Below are 16,563 nucleotides of genomic sequence, written 5' to 3'. Positions count from 1 at the left end.
ATCACTTATATTGCTGAGTAGAAAGTCAAGGCATATGTATGTAACATAGAAAATTTACATTCTCAACTTAGGCCTATATGAACCATTTACAATCGTTTCATCATCTATGTTATGGTTTAGAGCACCTTTATCAATATCTTTATCAGTAGTTGATATATATCTATCAAACCATGCATATTCACAGTAATATGCTTATACATTTTTTTTTGCAATATTCTACAGAAAAAAAAATATGCGAAAAGTAATGGTAAGAAGATTTACCCAAACAAAGAAAAATTAACATTGAACACTTTAATAAAGCTCTTACAACTATTTACTGACATTTCATATTGAATACACAGTAGGCGCTATACATATGCGCATACCTACGTTATTTAGTGTATAAGGCAAATTTACAGTTGATCCTTTTATATGCTCTAAAACTTCGACAGCGCTGTACACACGTCTAACGATCGATCGATGCCCTGAATCATAATACAACCTGATGCCTTTTCGGTCTCCGAGAAAGTGGAAGAGGGAAAATTCAAATATTATTATCTTCCCAATTAGTCCAATTAAAATCACTTGGCACTTTGTCAAAGAGGCCGCTTTGCTGATTGCCTGGAAAAGTGTCTTGTACGACTAATCACCGACTTTGTCTTGAGTACAAACTCGCAAAAAACATGGTATACATGCACATTTTATTTTTCTCTGAACCGCATCACAAACCACCCGCATAAACACCCTTCATTCTTCCTTCAGCCGTCACACGTATAATCCCCCCCCCTTAATTCATAACAATTTGAAACTTTAACTGAAAAGGGGGAAGATAAAGAAAACTGTAAGAAGGTCGAACATTTCTACTCTCATTGACCTGCGGTTCAATGATGGAACCAATTGCGCAATTTGGCAAGAATGAGCAATTAATTCCGTCGACTTCAAACTACGTAGGCCCTACGTCATCAGGTTTTACGGAGCTGTAAATTGCGTCAGTTTGTTTCGGCGACAGTATAGCCGTGCGTCGACTACGCTACCGTGAAAATCCAGGTTGCCCAGTGGCCATTACGTAGCACAAGTAGTCAGTCATTTCACAAGTGGTGCGTGTGAGGCAGACGATGAAGCGCGAAAGAGATATATATATATATATGTATATATTATATATTCGTATATCGCGTATAGTCATCCAGCGTTTGTTTCTTCTTTCACACCATGCACAGTCCGTCTGACGTCGCCTTCTTCGGGGACGTGATGGCCTTTCCCTTGTTGGGTGTTATGCTCTCAACGATCAGCGATAAGCAGTCCAGACTGGAGGCGTTCGTGCAGCTGTAACCTACAAGAAACATGCAAAAAACACAGAAACAAACGAAAAAAGGATCATTACATTTCATTTTCCCAAAACATTCAGCGATGACAAGATAATGATAAACTTCTACGTCCTCAAAGCAGAAGCCGTTCTTATCAACGAGATCGTATTGCTCATTTCGTGCGTTGGGCTTTTCTCCGCGATTCTTCCTATTGGGAAGTCAGGTTTGAAGGCTCTTTTCCGTGAATGGGAAGTTGATAGACCGTATCTGAACAAAACACACTCTCTGAATGTTATTTCCTTGACTTGTTCATGTAAAACCACTGCATAACATCAACTTCACCATATTGATGAATTAATGTTCAGATATGTCCAAAATTAACCTGTTTGATGCTTTTCTCTTTTCATGGAAAGACCATGGGTGATGGTTTAGAATTGCTTATATATATGTTTCAGTAACTTGTCAGGAAATTGTTTGCATAAAATGTGAGGACAATACAAACAAAAACAATACCCACACATGCATGACAAGAAAAGAAGCTTTCTGCTTGATGGAGGCATAAGCAGACAGACTTATACCGTGACACTACACGAGCACATAGGGATAGCATTATATCACTTACAACAACGCTGGAAGTAAATCTCAGTATATAGAACTGACAGTGTACTGGCGTGTTATGATGTGCGATTATTTGCTATCGCCGTTTCCTTGTTCATAAGAAAGCGATTCACTCTTTTCATTGTCGCCACAAAGGCACTAGAATAGACCCATTGTGAGCTACATCATTTCATACGGATGTCTTAAAATAACCCTCACGAAGATGGAAATGTTAAGAACCAGCAAGTAAATGTGCTTGTTGTTTTTTTCTTCTATTATTCTCATTTTTTTTTTGGTAGAGGCAGCAAATTCAGAAGATTTATAATTCGTTTACATATCGTGGGAGAAGGTATCTGAATTCTCGAGGGGGAGATTCCACAGCGCGCGGGGACGAAGGTTGATGCACTGTCTGGCGACGGAACCAAATCACTTTCATACACGAGTGTGCCATTAAACTCGTGTTAACCCTGCTGCCGCCGAACACCAGACAAATAGCGGGTCGTGCTCGAGATACAGGCTGTCCTCTGGGATCCGTAGGGTTAAACGAGCGGGTGTCTCACTTGTGTCATAAAAATTGGCGGGAAAGCTATCAACCGCAGACGATCAAACTGTTTTCGTTATAAGGTGGGTAACCAGTGCGTTGTTTTCTAGTAAACATGACCCCTTTACAGATTATTCCTTCACCCTTTCTCTTATCATGAACCCTGCTAAAAATGACCTTCCTACATTTTGCTACCAATCTCTTGCCTCCACGATATCGTTCATATCGATTCGTATACCCCTTTAGAAAATCATTGGAATTCTATTTGTGCCCTATTCCACAGAGTAACATCGAGAGAGAGAGAGAGAGAGAGAGAGGGGGGGGGGGGGATCCCTGCCTGATGATGAGATGAAAAAAAACACCGATTTTAAACTTCTGTTCACGTTTCAAATGAAAGCCCGCTCCATCAGTGTCCATGGCCAAGGCAATCACAGCAAGAGGGCAAAACCTTACAATAAAACCATTAAGAGATTCATCATAATTGGACTATAATGTATTAACGAACTAAGATTAAACATTTATTTTTGCAAAACACTGATTACCCTAAAATTAGACATAACGATGACGTCACTGCCTCACAATTCTCTTTAATTTTGATGAAATATTCGCTGTTTATTTCATGTTGTCCTATAATCAAATTCACCTTGATCACAGAGTAATTCTAACAGGTTGCGTATATCCATCAACAAGTTGCGCACTGACCTACGACAAAACTGTGATCAAACTGATCGAATTATGTCCCTAATTCATCGCAGGCGAAATGTACTACATTCTCATCGTGAATGGTACAAAGAACTGGGACGAACAGACAAAAGTGCATCGACTTTTCTTCTTTGTGGAATAACCATTCTATCAGCGAAACCATATAATTAGTTCGGGCGTTTACCCGTGCTATTGTAATCACAACATTCACAACCCTTTGAGCGTTAGACGTGATGTGTCTTCCAGACATTTCGTGAAGCTGGAGAAATGAATAACAACATGTAGATGCCGGAGACTGGCTCTGAGATTAAAAACAGAGCTTACTAATTGCTGGCTTCGGCTGCTCCCATGATCTTTTTTTTTTCTTAAGCACGTGAAACAAGAGGCGTAGTCACATCATAAAGAGTGGCAAGTTCATGGACTAGAAAAAAAAATCATTTTGTACAGGGCTGATTGCAGAGAGAGAATACGTCGCACGCTCTGACGCTATATTTTTGTTACAGGAACACTAACGATTCATCGCGTTGGTAGTTTGTATGTGTATTTGTTCATTGTTGTTTGTTTCTTTGTCCTTTACCAAACTTATGTGATATTATGGTTTCATACCAAAGTCTTTCAAACAACAACATAATTATTTGAATAGATTATAACGAGAGTGAGAACATACAAAATATTTCGGCACAGGGTTTGAAGTGTTTTAGCTAGGTTTGTATGTCCCGAGATGAAGTCAAGTGATATAATCTCCTTGACATATCCTGAGATAAAGACACTTTGGATATTTCCCGCAGCATCAGTCAGCATTATTCTGTTATAACATGAGGTTGTCAAAGTTCTTTGAATGTAATGAAATTCATTTAACTTTTACAATCAAACTGGCAACCATTTTCCAGCATCACCAACAGCTATGAAAAACACAGCTCCAGTGGTTCTCTTGTGTCCTTGCTTTACACGTTCCCAGCTCTATTAATTCAAGTCAATTCAATTCATTTTGATTCGATTCAAATTACCAGGTGCTTCCCTAAAATCATATCTCTAAATGCTTCTCATTGTCACTTCATCGGATGATAAGTATCTGATACAGGATACGAGATTTTATTCTGTCGATTGTCTGAAAATTGACATCGTTCTATTGTTCGGTACATTTCGTAATTAGTTTTTTCCCAACGGGAGAACATCCTAGGGTGTTCTGCCACTGGCAAAACAATGTAAAGCCATCCACTATCACGTGATCCTAAATACTCAATCGTTCTTGGTCTCTGACTGCCCAAAAATGTATTTTGATAAACTGTGATTAAGTTTTGAGAGCTATAAAGCTAAAGTTTGGAACCATGTCTTGATGTATTAATATACCAGGAGAACATAAGTATAGTCACGTGTTTTACCTTCAGTTGACCCTTGTGACTGCAATCCTGTCTGCCACTTTATTGCCTTGCACAAAGAATAATGTCTTTAACACGATGAGGTTACCAAAGAAATGTGAGGGTATGTTATCGATTCCAAGAATACGCCTCGGGACCTACATTATTTGCCCCTCCCAAACAGTCAAAAAACTTTGTGTTGTCGCTATCTTAATGAAAGCGAAAATTGATAGAGAGATTCACTAATCATTTAGTAACTAAATTTGAATATCAGTTGTACCATTATTGGCTCGACATTAGTGATTTAGAGAATGTATTTTGGATTTGAAAATCAATTTCCGATTTTAAAATGGCCTCTATGTGGATTTGACCAGGTCTGAAAAGTCAGCCCACCTCTCAAGTTGTAGGTTAATAGGCAATGACTGATATCAAGCGCGTCATGCGTTTATAAAGGCTAGAATTATTAATTTAAAAGCCACTTCACTTCTAATTTTTATTTCTATTTTCAAGTGGTTACTTGGTTTGTTTGTTTGTTTGTTTATATGTTCGTTTATTCATTTTTGTTTTTTCAGCACGTATCGGTGTGCCTAAGAACGTGCAATTAAGCTGGCTAAAGTAGTGAGTGTATGTGTGATTGTTAAAAACCTTCTGACTTTTTGAAACAACATTATTAAGGTACTAAAGAAGCAATTGAGCTCTTTGTTTACTTTTCTATGCAATCTGTGTCCCCCAACCTTCACGGATTGACAAATATGAGTTTCTTTTTTCTAAATGAATAGTTGGATATCTAAATTCGTGAATGAAACCACGTTACCGTGAAACAAGGTTGCAAAATATAGGATTAGGAGTGGGGAAATTATACGAGAGAGATGTTCGCGTGAAAGCAACAATATCCAGATGCTATTTCAATAAAGATACGCATGCACTCGTCTATCTTCATCATCTTCTTCGTCTCTCGTTGTTGCTGTTGTTGTTTTTAATTGAGAGTCTTCTATGCGCTATTAAAGAATTAATGTTCGACATCCCGCCTGTTTCCGGGCGTCACCTCCCGCTTTGCCCCTCGCCTGGCCGCCAGTGCCATGGTCCTCAGAGTCCCTTGATGGCACCCGCGAAGATGTGCGGAAAGCATCATCGAATTATTCACTCGATTTGGAGAAGACATTTTCATTACCGGCCGACAGTAAAACGGCGAGCCACTCTCCCTCCTTGCTCCTGCTGCCGATGTTGTTGATTGTTCTGTTGTGTTTACTTTTGCTTTACTAATTGTAATTCTGTTGCAGCTCTATGGTGTGAGAGGTCTCTTGATGTAGTATGTTTGCACGCGACAACGTGTGTGCGATGTGCTGCATCGTATCCCAAGTAAGAACACCACAAATGTGATAATTAGACGTTTGTGCAAGCCTATGTCTGTACACCTCACATTTTGGATTGTTTTTATCGATGCTTTCCAGATCGCGTGTGTTCCTTGGCGTGATTCAATAAGCGCCGGTTTAGGAAAAGAGAAATCATGGAACGCAACCAAGAATATTGTAAAATTGTTAACACCAAGAGCTCCTAAAATAATATTTTACCGTTGTTTCGCATTTCTGAGGAGATAATCAGAGTCAAATTTTGCTATCAAGCTTGTGTATTTTTCGTTTATTTTATCGCGTGATTAATTAAAGAAAAGTTAGTTCGCCATTGTAAGTAGCAGTTCGCCGGATTCACCGTACTCGTCGTTTGAAATATACAGGAGAATGCTATTGTCTTATTAGATAGACAAAGCAAAGAAGTCATGCCTGTGGTCAACTGAGTAGAAAGAGAATACTAGTATGTTTTCATATTACGACGCATTTCGTTATTGAAATTATTACATTACGTCATGTACAAGAAATTGTATCAAATCACATTTTGTTACACATATTACATTATGCAATGTTACGAAATTATCATATTATACTATGTTATATCATATTATGTAATATGATATCATATCGCAAAATTCCACATTCTTTTCAATCTATGGCATCGAATACTATAATAGGAATCATACTGTCCTGTCTGCTCGATGCAAGCAAAAACCCCAAACTTTTGTTTGATTTATTTGTTTGTTTTTGTGAATCTATCTTTCTGTCTTTTATACCTACCATTGCTTCGCATTACATTGATTTCATGAAGGGGCAAATGAATGTACATACATGTAGGCCTATGTGTCCTATCAAAAGATTGAGATAATGAATAATAAAATGAAACTCACCGTAGGGTGATGACACATCGTAACCATCCCCATACTGCTGCACTTTGTCTGATGAGTATGATCCTGGACTGCTGCCGTCCGTCTACATCAAAAACAAAAAGTTTAAAGAGAAAAAACAGACAGATAAGATAACTACGCCATCGAAACATAACTTTCTGCTCGCATCAAGTGATATCTTTTAATCTTTTCATCACACTCTTTTTTACGTCGTTAACCAGGCCATGGAATAAGTCATTCATGATATTACGATATTAGGAACAATTGTCCATCCGATAGTAACTTTTGAACAGCTAGAAACACACGAGGCGAAGCCGAGAGTGTTTTGGACTGTTCAAAAGTTACGGGGGGACGGTAATCTTATCAAAGCCGACCAAATAATGTGCATTATTTGTTTTATAAAAATGGTGACATGTTTCAAATTCGGCGGCAGCCATTTTCTCAAGATTCCCAGGCCAGCACCAGCTCCAAGCTAAGCGAATTGCACACAGAAACAATGGAAAGGCATTTGTAATACACAAGCGATGCAACTGTGGTCGTACTAACGGTCGTTAGTTGCCGGTCATAACAATACCAACGCCCGATGGAAATTAAAGTTGGGCCTTCATAGGCAAAACAAAGGAATGGTCAAGCAAATACATTTCAATAGACACAGCATAAAGGATTCTAAAACAATAGTCGATCGTTGATTCGAACTTTTGACATTGCATCCCAAGTTATCATTGTTCTCGCCTTTCTCTTCTTCTTCTTTGTTGGGGGGGGGGGGGGGGGGTGTGTTTTGTTTTCCAAACTGGCAGGATCATAGTCTGATATAAATAGGATGGCAGTCTTCCGCATGGCGTGACCAAATGTGAAATACATAAAGTAACAGAAGAACACAAAGAGTCTTTCTCATCTTCTTTACTTGGTGGAGAAGAAAATACCAACAACAAAGGGGCGCTCCTACACCCATCCATCCCTCCTCCCGCCATACACACTTAGCGGAGACTCCATTCAAGTTCTCCCGCCTCTCGGGGGAGACATTCATAAAATGGGGTAATTTTTACAGCTTGTTTACGAAACCTTGTGTCGTCAGTGGGCAAATCTCAGATGGGAAGGTCACGCAACACAACCATCGAGTCCATCTCCTAGGCCCAGTTCATCTCCCAGTAAACGGTTGCTGCATAGTTTTGTCTTTTGATGTGTCTTCGGTCTACACTTTTCCCTCCGACTGGAGGACTAGGAAACTCGACGCTTCATCGCATCATTGTTATTACATCCGCCTGCAACAATGAAAGCATTTTCTCGTCACGAAAAAAAAGCGAAATGTTTCAAAAGAGTCGCCTGCCATCACGTTTTTAAAGATCAGACCCAAGACATCATTTAGGAAACACATGTGTTCATTTTCGGGAAAAGAAAAATACATCTTAACATGGATCTACTTACTTATAGTAGCTCCATGATCTAAATCATAAAGATGAAAAATGTGAAATTTCCGTGCTGGAAGCGCTAAATGCCTTCTATCTATTTATACACTTTTTACGTCTCTATTTTTCGAGTGAAAGCCAAACCTACTTGCGATTGTGTCGTCTTCCGAAGAGGAGTACGCACGGAAAATGCCGAAATGTAACTAATAGTAGTCAGCTCAATCTTCGATAATCATTAATAAGGACTCTCGCCAATTAAAAGATAATGTTAACACAATGCAAGGGGCGTGAGGTATCTGATTGCGTCATCTTGGCACGTGCGTACCAGATAGGCCTAAGTGACTGGATTGCTTGGCTTTTCTCGCTACCTCGCTCGCAATTACCGGTCTTATCTAGAAGTGTGTCGGGTCATCTTCTTCATTCAGTTCCTCCTGAGAGGTACGTACGACGTGTCTCGGGCGCCCGCATTTTCTACACAAACCATTGATGAGTTAGTTTGACGTGAAAGAACGCAAGTCCGAGAGTGAAATATGACATGAAAGAAACTACCATGCCACTTTTTAAAAGAGAATCCTGATGGTTTCTTGCTTTTGAAAGTTATGAATTTATCGGGTGTCTAACAGCAGTAGAATGCAGCGTTAGTGAGGATTATGGAATAGTTCTTCCTTTTCATGAGGCGGTTCTTGTCGCCACCTCAACACCTGCAAATAAACATGGCCCAATCTGTGAACTTCAAAGAATCTTTTGCGTTCTCAACACATGCTGGGCATGCAGTTTGTCTTTTTTGTTCTTTTCTTCGAGGGGGTCTCTTCTTCCTTTCCTTTTTTCGTCTACAGATAAAGGGATATCACAGGGGTTGGATGGGCTTGCGAGAGAATACCGCCAATTTTTTAAACGATTCATCGTCAGTATATGAAAACAGTCGGGTGTACCTCTGTCAGGCATAATTCAAACAAAAACTTGTTCATCGACGCTGTTTATCTGTACGCAAGTGCCCCTTCTCCTTCTTAGTGTGTTCGATTTGTCTAGGAGTCTTGTGGATGCAGTCATGGCATTTAAGCGTAGAGTGATGTAATGATTTGCCCTTTTTTCCTCTTCTACTTGGGGACCCTCTCTCTCTCTACCCTTATGCTCGCGCCGGAAACTGAAAACAACAGTGACACCATTACCAGCTTTAAATCTCTAAATCCAAACTACATCTAGTTCCGCTAAGCCCGAGATGCTATCTGAGACGTTGGACAGTGGTGCAAACCCAAGCAGACACGGGGAAAGGTTTGCCAGCCGAAACTGGGGCGAGATATACACAGGGCGTTTTTCGGCTGAAAAGTGGGCTAAAAAATGCGAACGGGATTGGCAAAATTTGAGAGAGAAAAGTTTTGGTGGGAGGTATTGACGGAGAATTGTGGGATGTTTAATTATCCTTCCTCAAGAAGAACAAATACATGACCGAGATGCAAAAATAACAAAGGTTATCTGAAGACACGCTGCTCTCCAATGAAGAGGGCTTTACCACTTGGGTCACATAAATATCACTTGTTCGTAGTAGTATAGGCAGAACTAGTTTGCACTTGACAACTTTGGGAACCCGTCACAGCCCATCATTTAAGATGTTTGTAAGTAGTTTTAAGTTGTGATACTCAAAGTCACCACAGCAATAGCTCAAATGGTATCCGCTGATCTCTTGACAGGACTGCCTCAATGACAGCAAGAATCACAACTTCCCATAAAAGACTGCAAAACTCTGGATGAAACGGGCTGAGAGTATCTTTCATTTATTACATGCCCCGTGAAATGACCAAAATAACCCATTTAATCAACGTTCTATCAATGAATGCATGTATGTATGTATGCATGTTTGTGTGTTTGTGCGTGCGTGCGTGCGTGTGTGTGTGTGTGTGTAAAATAAATATAAATCAAAGATAATGATAATACTTACTGAGTGTCAGACAAGCAGGTAGTTGATGCTGAGGTTATTGAGTATGTTAAAGTCGTTCGACTAATCATAATTTGAAAAAAAAAAAAAACTTCTTGCCCTTGAAAAGCAGTTCACATCTCCACGTCCGACGGTTATCACATCATAAAATCTTATAGTTAGTTGTAATGACACGATTAAGGTCAATTTTCCGCCTAATGGTATTTAATAGGGCAAATAATTAATCTGCCATCAGGGGAAGATGTTGACTTGGAGGAGGGAAGAGAGTATCTCTTGATGTTTGTAAGTATTTTCCCTCTTGGCGGAAGAAATCGACTGGTTCACAATTTCCCGCGTTTCCCCGATGTGTGACCACACATTCTCGAGTACAAATTGAAGCAAACTAACCGAATTTCCGACCGCGCCAAAAGAACTCGTCACCGCTTTTTCCCCCAACTCCAAGCGCTAAGGCGTAGTCTGCAGCAAAGGCGCACGAGCCACGGTTACAGGTCGGTGGCAAATCAGCTGCCAATACTAGTATGTGAATTAATGCAATGCACAAGGATTACCATGCATTGTTTGCTGGCAATACTCCGTCATGTAAGGGTCTTGTAGAGTAGCGTCTGTCTCATCTCCGAGAGCCTGATCGCACTCAAGGTTGAAGAGGGTGTGAATTCGGAGACTATGACGAATTGCGTCCTCACTTTGAGTAAAGTGGGAATTTACTCACCGCGAATTTCCTATTGGAAGACGCCAAGCTGTGACTACATCATGACATAAATGTGATTTTTAGACTATTTTCGAACTATCTTCTTTTTCTTTTTTGTTTGCAACAAAATCGTAGAAAAAAAAGATAATGAAGGAAGAAGATAATGGTATAATTCGTAATCAAGAAGATATCTTTGTTCAATATCATTGATGGTTTGAAATTTTATCTTGTTATTTGAGCAACTGAAAATATTCACGCGTTCTGTTCAAGATGAAATAAAAACAAAATCTTCTTTGAATGATTGTATACCAGCGGTCAAGGGTTTGAGTTGTAGCATGCTCTGGGAATTCGGGTCAAAGTTTAACGAACTTTCAGAAAAAGAACTTCCATCTTAACATCTCGCAGCGTTTAATGTCTGTAAATTATTCGCAACTATAATACGTTAATAGGCGTTATACCACGCGAGGAGAATATCCAATGAAGATACAATAGCGTGAAGATCATAACTTCAAATACCAGCACTTTTACGAAAAGAACAATCAGCGATCTAGTTTTGCTGCGCCCAGACATCGCCAAGGTTTTATTGTTCCTGGAGCTTAAAAAAAAGTACGAAGAAGAGAAGAAGAAAAAAAGTAAAATAGAAAAGAGAAAAGGAGGAGGATGTGGGAATGTGGAAACCGGAAAAGAAGCCTCCCGAAACAATTCTCTTGACCTAGCCTAGCATCATCTTTAGTCACTCTGGAAAATTAGAAACCGAAGTTTTCTTCCAGTCCATTGGGTCAATGGTGGGGTAAATGGGTATGGGTATAAGCAAGGTGGTGGTATCCACCTCCCTGGTATAAGCAAAGTCATGTACCCCAGCGGTAGAACCAACGCACACGTTGCCTGATCTGCGCGGTTCACGTGCACTTTTGTTCGGAGTTCAATCGACTGCAAGTCTTCTGACTCGGTGAAAACATCCAAACTCCAACAACACTGCCTCAGGGCGCTTCAAACTCTATTACGGCCCAGGAGCACTGCACTTTTGTCTCCTACCAGTACACCTCTCAACCGCTCCTCCTCCTCCTTCGCCCCGTTACCACCACTATCATCTTCGAAGATGGAAACCAGTTTTCAAACAAAACTCTTGTGGTATTCTTTCCGTGCGAGACGTCTTTATAACCTTGTTATTGCTCACAAATGAAAGAAAATACTCGTCACGCCTGCCCTATATGTTTGCGTGAAAAACAATTGGTCCTGCATCCCCCATCAGCTGAAGATGTGGACCGGTGTTTCAGCAGGGAGATTAGTTCAAGGACCATGCGAAATGGTAGAAAAACGAAAACTTAAGTCCATCCAAATTGCCATTGTTCTACTCGTTTTGACTTCTATTCTCACCATCTTTTCAAATCGGAGGAAAGGCAAGATCCTTTCTGTCTCAAGTTCTCATGGGGGAAAAAGGGAGTCTGCGGGAGCTAAGATCAAGCATTTCTCTAGAATGTGAAGTATACCAGCAACAAAGTTAATTATACCAAGAAATGCATGTGTTCAAACGAGGCACAGTGAGTTATTATAGTTTATATTTAATGATAACCACTATGAGGTGTATTTTCAATCAAGCAACAAAGATTATGCGTCTTTAAAAAAGCCGATGTCTGAAAAATGTAGTAATAAAACAATCTTTAAAAAGTTTGATAAAGAGATAAAATGTTTAAACTTATACGGAGTTCTTGGACGCTCTAATCATCTACAATAAGAATGGCAGGATGGGAATGATCACACCGATATTTATTACTTTAACTCGCCCTATAAAACACTGTCTCTTTCGATTAGTTTTCAAGGTGTACGTAATGTTGTTAAAGTTACTTGTATTAAACTATGGCACAGCGATCATCAAAGGTGTTTGTACAATATAATTATGTCATAACGTGCGCACATTATTGAGTGTACAATCGCTGAACTAGTCTGTTTCTTGTAAAATCTATTTTGAACAACATACTATCAGCTTTGAGTGTGTTTGTGTGTGGGGGTGGGTGTGTGCTTTGTTGTGTTGTTGGGCATATTTTAGTACAGGTAATTAATTTTGGAGAATAATTCACAACGAACAACACTGCTAAACGACACTACCAAAGGTATTCCCGTAAATGAGCTATATTTGCCATGACATCTTTAAACTCAATTAAAAGGTGACACCAAACACACCCAATCTATAATGAGCCACTTCCATCTAACCTGTTCAGTCGGACTTGAGACCAGATATCAGATGGTGGTACATGAACTCTAGGGCTGGTCCACCAGGTTAGAAGGGGGTAGTGCACCCCTTAATCCGCGATGGTGATCCAGGAATGCCCATCTAACACTGACCTGCCGGAGAGGGATTACTCGAAGTGGACTCGACGAGTGGTGGCGACAAACAGCGCCATGACAATCCCTCACGCGACCCTGCGCGCGGAGCGGAAAAGCAGCGGCCCCTCTACGCCCAATTTCAACTCCCCTCTCCTACCCCCCCCCCCGTCTTCATTCTCTTATCCCTTTAGCTGTTCTTTTCCCTACTCTTTATCATTCTTTCTCTCTCTTTCTGTCTGTCTGCCTCTCTCTCTCTGCTCCCCCCCCCCCGCCCGATCATATACACACTCACACTGTCTAACTCGCTAACACCCAACTAAAGCTCCCCCAGAATAATACGACACATAAACGAATTAATTGTGCACAGGATATTGCTGAATACATATCAATTTCCGATCGGCGAGATCTCCAACAATCCCTCACACCAGGGTACAGACTAACGCTAGTAGAGAGAAAGTGAACATGCGTAGCTGACGTGTCGCCGCACTTGCACATCCACAAGCGCGCATCTCGGCAGGCGCTTCGTCAACTTTTGACGTACGACGCTCTTCGATTAGCACCGGCGACTCCCACTCTCTCTAACACCTTTTCACTCCGTGCTCCAATAGATCTCGCAATTCCTAACCTAATTTCCACCAGTTAATTAAGTTTTCCGACTAATTAACGCGGCTCCACCTTCGAAATCCCCCCAACGTGACACTATGTTTATAGATGACTCTCCTTATAAAACCTGATCTCTGATTGCTAATCCAAGTGCGCGCCACACATGGAGAGAAGATGAGAGCGGGAAGAGCATTTTCTTCGTTTACTCTCGAGAAATGGAAGGAGTGTTGTTATTCGCATACACCCCTGGTCGTACAATCTCCCTCTCTCTCATCAGGAGTTTCACTAGGCTCTGAAGCCATCGCCAAATTGGAATGATCCGACGAGGCGGGGTAGACGGTGCTGCAAGATCCAATGAATAACCTTAATTTTGGTAACTGTTTATGGATGAATTAGCTGTCTCGAAAGAAAGGGGAAAAAGAAGTCCTGTGATAACTTCGAGGGGATTAATGATCCGCGTGATCTTTTTAGAAGGGGGACTTATTTCTTTCCCCCACTGGATCCTCAGGTTTTCTCCTCTTTGCTTACTGGATTAGATGTTTACAGCCAATATTTCTATAATACAAAAACCCACTGCTGCTATGAAGCTGCAGTGCTAATCTGCCAAAAATTGTAAGGCTTGTACCTTTAGTCGCGTGATTAATAATCATTGCTTTTATTTCTAACAATGAGAATATTTTGTAGTGTTAAATAAGTGTAGTGGTGGTGTTGGTTACAGAGAAGCAGTAAGGATAGGGGGAGCAGTAGGGGTGGCATTCGGTGGTGTCAAGAAGGTTGGTGGTGATTGGTGGTCGCCGTGGTGGTATAGTGGTAGGCCCCTTTGGTAGAAGCGGTAAACCATTGATTTTGCGCGTCAGCACCACTGCTCATCACCATCGAAATATTGGAAACATCCAGCGCATTTGCAAAATGTGGATCGATTTTGACGTGAATTGATAGTTTGGAATGGCTTTACTTCTCTCTCTTTTTCGCCATCATGCGATCCTAATTGGATATTTATCCGGAAGAAAGACAACGAGCATGCGCATACATCATGTCACTCTCACACACTCTACTCGCGATGACGCAACACATTTATAATCGATGACAAATATCACAGATGACACGCAAATACACGCACAGATATCCGACTGGGGGGAAATATATATTGCGGCCTATCAAACTGACGGGAAACGCAGAATTATATCCTTCTGGTACAAATTCTGCAATGAAACAAACTTAATTTGGTTGATTTGATTTCGAGGCATGTAGCATTAATAAGCACCCCTCGACTCGGGCCAAACCGTCGGTACTTTTTTGCGCTTTTATTAAACGTAGAGTGACTCTTGCTATCCTCAGCACGCAACGGACCCTCGCCCAGAAAGAAAACAGATGAGAGAGAGAGGGGGGGGGGGGGGGGGTGGGGGAGGGGGAGGGATAGACGGGAGAAAGAGAGGGAGATATGGAGATATATGGAGAGAGGATAGTTGGAGAGAAATGGGACATATGAATGAAATGCAATAATAGGAGCACTTGGAAAGGTCGGAAATAGGTAATTTGCCACACTCTGTGAGAGGGGAATGGTTGGGACCAGTACCAGCTATGAGAGAAACAACGACTACTAGAGTACTACAACCCAACTACCTCTAAAAAGTAAACTTTTTTGATCTCTGTTTCTTCATAGTATATACTTTTCCTTGTCTTATCTGTTGTTTCATTTCTCTTCTGTTTGAATCTTTTTTTCCAGCTAAACAGGATTGACCAATACAGGAAACTTGAAGTGACTCTTTTGTTTGTTTATTTGTTTGTTTGTTTGTTTGTTTGTCTGCTTGTTTGTTTGTTTGTTTGTTTGTTTGTTTGCACTACCTTGCTATATTTGCTTCGTCTTTCAGATGACGACACAATTTATTACAAAGCTTCACTCTTCTTTGGTATTTTGCTTAAGTTTTCTAGAAATGCGCGAGAAAAAAAAATAACAAAAACGACCATCGCTCTTCCAACGACGGACTATAGTACGGACAGACATTGTGCTGAGGAGACAAACTTATTTTTGAAGGACAAGTTAACTTTCCTATACGTGTGGTTTAAGGGAATATAGCAATATTAGTGGAATACATGAGTGATTTTTTTTTGGAAAAAGTACACATTCCCTCCAGTTGTTACTGGTGTATGTTAAGGGTAATTATTATCATCCCCTGCCTTTTGAAAGAGGCAAATCAATTCAATTTCTTTTATTATGCGAGAAGAGTGAAAACATGTTGAATTTTCTTTGTATTTTTTGTACATCGTTCTACACATAACATTAACACATAACATTACAAGCCGTAGCAGTCTTCTCATCCAACGATGGCGCCATTAAAACTTCAAATAAAATTCATAACCTTTGAACGGATTGTCCAATTTCCTAAAACTTTCACTCATGTGTTCTATTGATATTGCTGCATTCTCTCAATCCACATGTATAATATGAAGGTGAACTTGACCTTTAAAGCACCAACCGTCACATTCAGACGCTCTAACAAACATAGGCCTACACATATGCATGACTAGAAAACGATAAATTACCAGATACCTACGAATATAATTTCCTAAAGTGATAAAGCGTTTGTTAATAGTGACTCTGTCGTGGAAGCGATCAGCTTCCGTGGGACAAAATCGCTTGGTATATTACAATACAAGCCTAGACGGAGCTGATTTCTTGTATGTATATTCAGAAGGTACGTTCTCCTCGACTTTAATCATAATGTCCAATTTCATTGTGTTAAGCGTGCATCGGCAATAAACGTGTCATCTCCACTGTTTCCGTTGATGAAACTTTCTACTAGCTATAGTTACCAGTGAAACAAAATTACGAGTATCAATTTCGCCAACCACGTACACACAATGGAATATCATTATCATTTTAATTTAGCAAG

The 16,563-nt window shown here is 40.4% G+C and overlaps 1 protein-coding gene across 1 annotated transcript in view; it reads right to left on the bottom strand.

The window, feature by feature from the left end:
- Nucleotides 1-1,181: 1,181 nt before the first annotated feature.
- Nucleotides 1,182-16,563, bottom strand: part of LOC139726664 (transcription factor SUM-1) — a 47,383-nt gene continuing 32,001 nt past the window's right edge. Inside the window, exons 2-3 of the mRNA XM_071637649.1 lie at nt 6,718-6,799; nt 1,182-1,309 (exon numbers count right to left, since the gene is read on the bottom strand). Of these exons, the coding sequence (XP_071493750.1) occupies nt 1,182-1,309; nt 6,718-6,799 (210 nt within the window). The remainder of the gene's footprint in view (nt 1,310-6,717; nt 6,800-16,563) is intronic.

Source organism: Diadema antillarum, unplaced genomic scaffold, assembly GCF_040938485.1.
Source record: "Diadema antillarum isolate AM-2024a unplaced genomic scaffold, OU_Dant_1.0 seq00000095_RagTag, whole genome shotgun sequence".
NCBI lineage: Eukaryota > Metazoa > Echinodermata > Echinoidea > Diadematoida > Diadematidae > Diadema > Diadema antillarum.
This window is presented reverse-complemented; position numbering and strand designations above follow the sequence as displayed.